The sequence below is a fragment of the Gouania willdenowi genome, chromosome 15 (assembly GCF_900634775.1).
Source record: "Gouania willdenowi chromosome 15, fGouWil2.1, whole genome shotgun sequence".
NCBI classification, from domain to species: Eukaryota; Metazoa; Chordata; class Actinopteri; order Blenniiformes; family Gobiesocidae; genus Gouania; species Gouania willdenowi.
Genome location: NC_041058.1, coordinates 23,305,753 through 23,316,483, shown reverse-complemented (window position 1 = coordinate 23,316,483; position 10,731 = coordinate 23,305,753). Strand labels below are relative to the sequence as shown.

The 10,731-nt window shown below is 37.4% G+C and overlaps 1 protein-coding gene across 1 annotated transcript; it reads right to left on the bottom strand.

The window, feature by feature from the left end:
• Window positions 1–1,289: 1,289 nt before the first annotated feature.
• On the bottom strand, window positions 1,290–8,526 carry cox5b2 (cytochrome c oxidase subunit 5B2). The gene is made up of 4 exons (XM_028467935.1): window positions 8,361–8,526; window positions 5,175–5,245; window positions 4,997–5,096; window positions 1,290–1,545 (listed from the first exon to the last, which is right to left on the bottom strand). The coding sequence occupies exons 1-4, from the start codon at window positions 8,458–8,460 to the stop codon at window positions 1,433–1,435; spliced, it is 384 nt and encodes a 127-aa protein (XP_028323736.1). The 5' UTR covers window positions 8,461–8,526; the 3' UTR covers window positions 1,290–1,432.
• Window positions 8,527–10,731: the final 2,205 nt, after the last annotated feature.

Here is a 10,731-nt window from a genome sequence, read left to right as displayed (position 1 = left end):
ATGTTTCATTTTAAACAACTGACTTAGGTTCAATATATGTTAAATAAAAAGTTCATTTTCCTCATCTTTTAACTGGGAGTACATGTTCTTACATTTTTGGTTCATACAAAGCAGCACACCCACTTCTAGTATTTATTTTCAGACATTTACTGAGAATGACTTCTTACTTGGTCACTTATTGTATTATGAAAAAAGAAATCACTTTTTAATGGTTTTACTACAGTGATATACATTCTTCTAGCCTCATTCAGAGGGCCAAATTTGAAAAAGTTGTTTCCTCCTCCCTTGTTATTCCACATTTTGTAAAAAGTCAGCTCCAAACGGGCGAGTTGGATTTTTTCCCCCAATATTACGTCATAAGGATGAAACTCCTCCTAATAATCCTGGCTCCTCCTACCCCATAAGAATGTGAGCTCCTCCCTTTCAAACTAGCTCACAGGTAAAACAAACACTATTTAATATAGAACATACATTATACTTTACTGTCATATGTAAAGCTACATACACAAAATGTGTTCTCTACATTTAACCCTTCCCTGAGGAGCAGTGGGTAACCACGGAGTAGTGCCCACGGAGCAGTTAGGGTTAAAATAAGGGACTGATCAACATCCCACAGTGATGGACCAGGGAGATTAGAACCAGTGAGCCTACGATTACAATCCTGCTCCCTTAACCACTAGTCCCTTTATCCACAGATAATATACAATATCTACGATCAGTATATAGATAATCCAAAGCGCAGTGCGAGCTCTCACAATCTGTTCCACTTTTAGTAGCCGTTATACCGCCTCGTATCGTTTTTGACATGGTCTGACAATGCGACACAGCGCTCGGGTAAAACAGTGGAATGTCACCTTAAATGGACTATTCCTGTGATCAGTAGTGGTGAGGATGACAAGAAAGTGACGTAGCAGCTCCGGTAAGTGTTTGAAACATCTGACTGACTCCACTGCTGATGTGATAAACACACACCGTTGAGCAGCGTTTGTTGGACGCTTAAATAGCCATGTGTTTTACTGTAAAGTGCAGTTTTTTGGCTGAAAACAACGATTGTGGATAGCAAAAGAAATCTTGCTATGATGATCGCTCCAAGAGAAAGGTATGAAGTCTGTGTCTACAGACACGCCCACTCGTGAATATGCATGAAGGCCCTAAAACTGCCTGTTTTTTGAGAAGGCTAAAACTCTGGAAAATAAACCTCAAATACTATGTTGTTGGGGTTTTTAGAACAAATGGAGATGGGTGAAAAATAGTATAATACTTCATAGTCTAAATAATACAGGACTCAGTTCAGATTAACATTTTATTTTCAAACTGCACATACAACTGTATGTTAAATATCCACATCACACACACTTTATGGTTTAAGGAAGGCGTTCAATCATTAACATCTGCTGTTCAGCGTAAGTAGACCTTTGGTTTGGGTTTCCTATCAGTGGGGTAACTCATGATGGATGAATTTGTAGTAGGAACCACACGAAGGACAGCGCTGGGCCTCTCCTTCATGAAGCCAGAACCACACAATGGCTGTGTTATCTTCCTCACCTGCAAAGAAGGAAACTGGATTAAATTCCTACGCGAAAGACTAAAAATTGTGACAGGAATTTTTGGAAAAAGGTGAATAAATTAGATCAGCTTTGTTAAGCTACTGGTCCCTGATCACCATATTTGCTTTGGTTCTAAGTGAAAGCAACATCAGTTCTGTGCGCCACCCAAACATTCCCATTATACTAGAGTTCTTCATTTCACTCATGTTTTTCCAGAATGACCATGCTGAACATTGAGCATGAAAAATAGAAAGAAAAAAAAATTTAATAAAATGTGATTGCACATTTTATTTTATTTCTAGGAGTTTTGATTTATAGTCACAATTTTTACCTTTTTCAATAAAAGCTTAATTTATTTTTATTCTGTTTACCCATTGTTGCCTTTGGGGAGCCCTGAAAAATGTTAATTCTTCAAATAATGAAAAAGTTTGGGAACCAATGCCTTAACTTATTTTCACAGAGATATACAGTGGTGTGAAAAAGTGTTTGCCCCTTTCCCGATTTCTTAGTTTTCCACACTTAAATGTTTCAGGTCATCAAACAAATGTAAACGTTAGTCAAAGATAACACAAGTAAACACAAAATGCAGCTTTTAAATGAAAATGTTTTATTAATGAGGAAGAAAAAAATCCAAAGCTACATAGCCCTGTGTGAAAAAGTGTTTGCCCCCAAAACTTAATAACTGGTTGGGCCATCGTCAGCAGCAACTAATGCAATCAAGCATTTGCAATAACTTGCAATGAGTCTTTTACAACGCTGTAGAGAAATTTTGACCCACTTATTGCAGGATTGTTGTAATTCAGCCACATTGGAGGGTTTGAGCGTGAACCGCCTTTTTAAAGTCATGCCACAGCATCTCAATTAGGGATGTAAATCAGTTTCATTCAGATACGTCGACATCAAAACAATGATTCGATATTTGTCACAAAGCCTGAAACGATACGATTTTGATTTGATTTAGAAGCCTGCAATTGATATAAGACAATCTGGGGTTTAATTTCACTTTAGAGAATAAAAATACAATATTTATACCATAAGAATTGTATTGCCTGACTAATCAAATCAAATGTATTCTTCCATGTAATCCTGTTCAATATCAGCAATATAATTGACAGTCAGTGCTTTTCACAAGTAAGAATAGGAGCATGTTGAAGTCTTATTATTTATGCCCCTTTTTGTTAAACAAAAGAATGTCCAAGTGGATGGTCGCTGATCAATTCTGCAAGATTTTTTTTCTTTTTTTACATTATAAGAGGTACAACATTTTTAATAAATTATGTTTGTATCTACAAATTTCAAAATCTTTCCTTTAATGAAAAGTTCATTCGTGTGGTCTCTTGGACCTTTGTGATTCTTATGGCTTTCTTTTGGAGCAGGAAAACATTCTTTGAAATAGCTTTTTTCTCACCAACTAACGTTTGGTGTTTGAACAAAGCGGAAGGCAAAATGGCGATGAATGGCGATGGATATCGGTGCTTATACTTTAGACTTTAGATCGATTTGACTAAATCATTAATCAAACAATCGATCTAGATTGATTAATCTTTACACCCCTAACCTCAATAGGATTGAGGACAGGACTTTGACTAGGCCACTACAAAGTCTTCATTTTGTTTTTCTTCAGCCATTCAGAGGTGGACTTGCTGGTGCGTTTTGGATCATGGGCGACCGTGGCTCAGGTGGTAGTGGGTCGTCTTCTGATCGAGAGGTTGGGGGTTCGATCCCAGTACCTGACTATGTGTCGAAGTGTCCTTGGGCAAGACACTGAACCCTAAGTTGCTCCCAGTGGTCAACTAGCGCCTTGCATGGCAGTCCTGTCCCACTGGTGTGTGAATGTGAGAGTGATTGGGTGAATGAGCTGATATGTAAAGCGCTTTGAGACTGTTTCAGTGGTGATAAAGCTCTATATAAATCAAGTCCATTTACCATCATTGTCCTGCTGTAGAACCCAAGTCCGATTGAGCTTGAGGTCACAAACAGATGGACGGACATTCTGCTTTAGGATTTTTTGATAGACAGCAGAATTCATGCTTCTATTTATCACAACAAGTCTTCCAGGTCCTGAAGCAGCAAAACAGCCCCATACCATCACACTACCACCACCATGTTTTACTAGGGATGTCTCGATATAACTTTTTCATTTAAAATATACTGATATTGCAGCCTTGCATATCGGCCGATGCCGATATCAGCATAAAGCATACATACTTTTATTACTTTTTTTCTCTTCAATAAAACATATTTACTTATTTTGTAGTGTGGAATGTTACTCAAACTGAACAATAGTCAGCAACAGTAAGTATGAGAAAAACTGACCCATTTATTACTAACCAATTGGTTCCATAAATATTGACCTTCAACATAATATCTACAGTATTCTACAATTGTATAAAATAAATAAAAAATAAATTGGGAAAAAAAAAAGATCGAAAATTTGAATCCGATATTTGTTTTCAGGCTGATATCGGACCGATATCCGATAATGATATCGGATCGGGACACCCGTATATTTTACTGTTTGGTTTGATGTTCTTGTTCTAAAATGTAGTAGACCTTCCAAAAAGTTCAACCTTTGTCTCGTCAGTCCATCAAGATGTTTTCTGGCAAAAATGAGACGAGCCTTAATGTTCTTTTTGCTTAGCAGGGGTTTTGGTCGTGGTCGTCTGCCCAGTCTCTTTCTTATGGTGGAGTCATAAACACTGACCGTAACTGAGGCAAGTGATGCCTGCAATTCTTTAGATGTTATTGTGGGGTCTTTTGTCACCTCTTGGATGAGTCCTCGCTGCGCTCTTTGGGTAATTTTGGTCGGCCACTCCTGGGAAAGTTCACCACTGTTCTGTGTTTTAGCCATTTGTGGATAATGGCTCTCACTGTGGTTCACTGGAGTCCCAAAGCTTTAGAAATGGCTTTATAACCTTTTCCAGACTCATAGATTTCAATTACTTTTCGTCTCATTTGTTCTTGAATGTCTTTGGATCTCAGTATGATGAGGAGTGGGCCAAAATTCCTCTACAGCATTGTAAAAGACTGATTACAAGTTATCGCTGCTAAGGGCGGCCCAACATTTTCTCACACATAGCCATGTAGCTTTGGATTTTTTTTCTTCCTCATTAATAAAACCCTTCATTTAAATACTGCATTTTGTGTTTACTTGTGTTATCTTTGAATTTAAGTTTGTTTGATGATGTGAAACATTTAAGTGTGGAAAACATGCAAAAAAGTAAGAAATCAGGAAGGGGACAAACACTTTTTCACACCACTTTATATCCTATAACCTAAAATAGGTGTGGGGGGAGGGGGTCTATCTATATATCAGAAATTCTGCTATGGGCAATATCGGATATCCCTAATTTATTGGTGAATTTTCAATAATAACAATCTCAACCCTGCCCCCTTCTCTGAGAAAGGTGTCCTAATAATTGTTAGTTGACGTCTTTATTAGGACTTACAAAGACAGCCCACCATCCTCTTAGTTCCAATGCCTGGTACAATATGGGGGTCTTCCTTAGTACCAGCGTAGTGTTTGGGCTTCAGGATACTGTAGGGATCCTGTAAAAAGTGAAATAAATAATAATAATAAAAGGTATAATTGTTCTTTAGAGTAATCCTGTGTGCATTGGGCTCTACCTTCCCGTGCTTGAGTGCCTGCAGGATACGGCGCTCCAATCCAGTGGCCTGTTCATCATCTGTCGGTATTCCTAACAGTATGGACATTAAAGACATTATGTAGCAAAACAACATGTACTGTACATCAAACATGTTCATACTCAACAAATAATTGCAACAAAAACACAATGATATTGAATATAGCAGAAACATAATGAAATAAACCGCTCCCATTGCTAATGGACGCTCATGTATATATTTGATAACATTTTCTTAACAAGTTAAGTGAACCTTTGAAGTCATATTTGCCATTAGTTATTTTAGTTCTACAGGAATAATGTTTTATAAATCTTTATTAAAAATGCCAGGCAATTTCTTCTTTAAGGGCGTTTAATGAATGCTTGTATTATTAAAAAGGATTATTTCTAGCATTCATTCATAATTTGGATATTTTCTCCCCCTATTCCTGTGGCCACTACTGTAGATACAATTGTGCACACACATTCTAGTGTGATAATCAATGATGGGAACAAAATTCTTCCTCTAATTAGGGATGGGATGAGATACTGTTATTTATTGAACACAAGTGTGTAGATTATAATTTTAATTCCTGGTGCAAGTTGATAAATGAGGTTAATCTGTTTGAATGAGTAAAGCTCATGTAATTCTCTAATTCTGTTGAAGTTTATGTATTTATTAAGTACAGTATGTATAAAGTTGCACAGGTGATCAGGTATGGGGCACTGATTGTACGGTTGCACATGCTAAAATAAACAGCAACTTCTCACAACAAACCACGTTTAAAAGACATACGTGAATTTATCTTACGTTACTTTTGATCTGATTGACAGCAATATATGTGAAATTTGTGATATTTACTTGTCTTGCATATTAAATCTAAACGCTAAATGTTAAATCCAAATCTAATTGTCACGAATGAAATTAAATATTTAGCTAATATGCAAATTCACCAGAAGTACCAAAATAAAAGTTTAACATTTAGATTTAATATTTAACATTAAGATTTAAATTTAAAGGCACACCGTGGACACACCGCAGCGCGAGCACAGCCCCGCTTCGCGCCCCAATCTGACCAATCCTTATCCCAAAGTTCCAGGTCAACTACTGTCTGCATACACAATCAAAAGACAAGGGAGGCTGGCCCCTCTGACTGACTGTTGATTTTTGCGACAGTGCTGCAGCGCTTGTGGCCACTAGGGGCGCTTGATGTAAAAGTTACAGGTCTAGCGCCCCTGGTGGCCAAAAGTTACACAGTGTGCCTTTAACATTTAGATTCAACATACACAAATTTCACAAATATTGCAGAGGGGTATTCCATAAAGAAAGGGTTAACAAACTCTGAGTCTATCCATAAACTCTTGGTCAACATACCCCGCGATGGGAAACTCTGGGTATCTGATTCCATTACAGCTGGTATGAAGTGGGTTAATCAACCCTGAGTATGTAAAGCTTGGGTTAGTTACGTGCACGCGCGATTAAAAAAAGCCATCATCAATGGATCGAAGATGAGTCGAGCTGCCATGGCAACCACCCAGAAAATAGCGATTTATTCACCCTAATGGGTGAAATAAGCCGGTGTTTAAGGAATATGGGCCTGCTCTAAAGGTGCTTTCAGTCTTCAGTGATATAGTGGCTTAAATCATCCGTAATTAGTCACTTTTTGGTCACTTCATCACTTTATTGCTTCAGTGACGTGACGAGTGATGAATAATATGAATAAAATGTGTTTGAGGAGACGTGTCAGCAGCATAGGATGGCTACATAGAGAGCCCTCCTGTTACACTGGATATAAAGACAGTAAATGCCGCTTGATATCACATCATTTATATTGATTTTTAATGTAATATTGTCACCAGAGTCATCTCGACCTCCTAAAAAATATCATAAAAAACACTGAAGCGGGACGCAAACCCACGACCCATCACTTCCAAGAGCAGTGTCACAATTCGCTGCACCATCATATCTTCAAAGAGCCGTGATCTACAGATTTAACTTTATAAAAATATAAAATAACAATCCGGCCTTAAAAGTGGATTCATTTAAATGATCATCTCCTCCTTTATATTATCCACAGGTTTGTATTCAGAGAACTTTACTACAGACGTCAGTAGATGTTTTAATGCAGATCAACCTCTCAGTGTCTTTAACTTAATGATCTGTATCCACAATGTTATAAAGAAAATTACCGTTATCACAAAAAAATAAAAATAACATAAAGCAACACAACATTAGTAATGATGTGAACACGTCTGTGGTTAATGATGTTACTGTGTTTCAGAGAAGAGTGTTAAGGTGGGCGAAGCCAGGTAGAAACCCAGGGTTTCTTTGATAAAACCTGCCAGTGACCAGGTTTAGTTCACGGACAATGTTGCTATGGTAACATACTCAGAGAAGAACATACCTTGCGTTTAGGAATGAGATACTCAGAGTTTCCCTCATTTGAGTCCAAACATACTCAGAGTTTGAACATAACCCGCTTTATGGAATACCCCTCTGTAAATCAGGTCAAAAGCAACAAACAAACAAAAAAATTCATCAACATTTTTTTTTTTTTTTTTAAACGTGGTTTGTTGCTAAATGTTGCAAAAAAGTTGCTGCTTGTCCAATAGAATAATGTATACATCTATATTGACTGAATGAAGAGAAGAAGAAAAAAAATCAGGTCTTTACTTTTACCAATGGAAACCTGACAGTTGCCAGTATCAGTATATCTCCCAGTAAACAGGCCTGTGGTGTGACTGGGAATCCTGGCATCATCCCAGCAGTAGAGTAGAGTAGAGTAGAGTAGAGTAGAGTAGAGTAGTGCAGTGTAGTGCAGTGTAGTGTAGTGCCAGAGGAGGAGGATCTACTGAAGGCCTTTAACCACCAATAACAGAGCAATGACCTTCACTGTCACTAACACACACAGTAAGAGACTTTATACGGTCACATTCATCTCATTCCCCCTCAACTATGTTAATGAACCCATTTATATATCATTATTCTTTACATAATAAACTAAAATAAATGGGTCTACTTCAAACGTGCTGTTTATTTGTTTTTTTATAAGCGACTCTAATGAAGTTTATGCACCATGCAAACAGAACCATAGAGTATTATTAATAGCCTCAGATACTTATTCCTTCCTCACTGTCAGTCGTGTCATGTCTCCTGGTTCAGTGTGTATTTCACTGTTTAAAGTCGTACCTCCAGCTGTGGCCAGTGTCCTCTGCAGTGGTCGGTAGAACATGTTGCTCCTCCAGGTCAGTGTTTTAGAGACACAAGCTCGGAGAACTCGTCCCGCCATCGTGAAACTTCAGTGTGTGTGTGTGTGTGTGTGTGTGTTTTTACCCACGGCTGGACTCAGATGACCTGGATTAAACAACTTGACTGACAGGTGTTTGAGCCAATTGAAACAGAGATCCAGCTTTACCAGCCAATGACAAAGCAGAATTAATGAGTAACAGGTAGAGAAACATAGACATTAATACATATTCATATTTATGTCTATGTGGAGAAAATGCTGTCATCGAGTTTTAGAATATATATGTTGTCATTGACAACCAGATTTTTGTTATTTATTTATATTATGCAGTAAAAATACATTTTAAATCAGGGTACATAAACACAATCACACAGTGTGGAACTTGCTGAAGAAGTGAACATTTTCAATAAAGAGAGAAAAAGAAAGAAAGAAAATACATATGCTAAAAAGATACACACTAGAAAAACTCTTAAAACTACAAGTATCCAAAAATGGGACTTAATTACAGTCATGTTAGTTACTGTTGTAATTTTTTTTTTTTTACTTAAATGAGTAGATGTCTTTAACCACATGAAACCACAGAGTTATGTGGATGAAGCTGTCAGAACGAAGTATTTATTGTTTTTAAAAAGCAACTTCTCATCCTAAACTTCTACATTTCCTGGGATTGGTAGTCATGGCTGTTGTTTTCCTGAAGGAGGCAGTGTTGACAACATCAAATGAAATTATTTTCAATGAAAAGACAAAACATAGAACACTTTGAGAGGCTGATTAAATGCAAATAGTAGATGGTAAAATGTACTGCCAGTGTTAAAACTGGAGCAGAGTGTTGATGTGAACCGTGTTACGTAGAACTAACTTGTCGTTGGTGTGGAACGAGTAAAAGAGATGCAATGGGAGCATCAACTAAAGGTTTCAACACGACAATGAAGTCATTGATGGGTTCAGCAAATTCAGACATTACAGCCGATCACATTTGCATAAAATACAATTTATATGCGCCCTGTCCAGGGTGTACCGCTGCCTTGCGCCCAGTGTAAGTAACAAACTGCGGTCAAGCCAGCCGTGGTTCGCGTTTGCCAGGTCAAATCAGCCGTGTTAGTATATTCGCGCACAAGAAAACAACGTGCGGCTGATTTGACCAGGCAAACGCGGACCATGGCTGGCTTGACCGCAGTTAAAAACAAGAACAAGCAGGTCTGAAATTGGATGTATGAATGGATGGACAAATTGACCGATCCGATATGATCGATCAAATCAGTGTATTTTATTTTTATTTTATTTATTTATTCAGTTCATTTCCGACATGGTTGCAATCACAGAAATTCATTTTGACATTCAGAGCAAAATCACATCTTTGTTTTTTTTTTTGTCCTTTTCCATGCCGGAAAGGGCGACGGAAAAAAGCATTATGCTTATCCAGATCCGTCCCCTGATTTGAACACAGATAATTTTACATCAAACCTCGTTTCTTCCCTAGTCAAACATTCTCATCTTCTTCATAATTTCATCTTTTCATTAACGTTTTTTTTTTTATTTTTATTTTTTTTTAAATTTATTTATTTTTTTTATTTATTTATTTATTTATTTATTTTTTTATTTATTTTGTCCTTTTTTATGTGATGTGTTCTCGTCTGCAGTCATTGTTCCTGTTGTTACTCCTCCTCACTGTCCTTTTTTTCCGTATCTCCTCAAGCTTTCTTTTCCAGTCGTTGTTTACGTTCCTCCAACTCTCCAAACGAAAAGTTCTTCTTCTCTCGGAGTACCTTCATATCCTCTGAAAGTCGCCTCAGCATACGATGCATCAGAAAGGCACATGCACATACACATACCCCATCATTAGCAGGCCAAAGATCATGACCCCTAGCAGATAGATGTCATCCACATCTTCCACTGTCAGCAGGGAGAGACAGAGAGTGTAAAGCCTTGTAAAAAAAAATTTTTTAGTTTGTTTTATTGTCATAGTTTGTTTTCGCATTGTGTGATTTACAATTGTAAATGTGTGCGTGTGTGGGCAGAAAAGTGAATATTTCTGGAAATATCAGGTAGGCTTTTTCAACGAGCAAAACAGAATCATGCCACCGAATCCCTCAATCTGATGACAGAACAAAAATACAGGTCATTGTGACTAAACAGGGTTTTTTATTCATAAATGTGTTCAGACACTTGCTGTTGGGTAACATTTTTAGATGCAAGCACCTATTAGTACCTGTTTGGGATTTGTTTCTCCTTGTTTTTCCCACGACAAGACGTCTCAGATTCTTTCAAAGAGTCAAATTGAATTCAGAAAGAATGGCATGTATTACTGTTATT

Bases quoted from the DNA above. Each gene is read 5' to 3' on its own strand.
- cox5b2 (XM_028467935.1), bottom strand. From the start codon at position 8,460: ATGGCGGGACGAGTTCTCCGAGCTTGTGTCTCTAAAACACTGACCTGG. The intron at 5,097-5,174 runs GTAGAGCCCAAT...CACTTTTTACAG, and splicing joins AGGCACTCAAGCACGGGAAG to GATCCCTACAGTATCCTGAA. The intron at 1,546-4,996 runs GTAAGTCCTAAT...CCTTCTTTGCAG, and splicing joins GAGGATGGTGGGCTGTCTTT to GTGAGGAAGATAACACAGCC.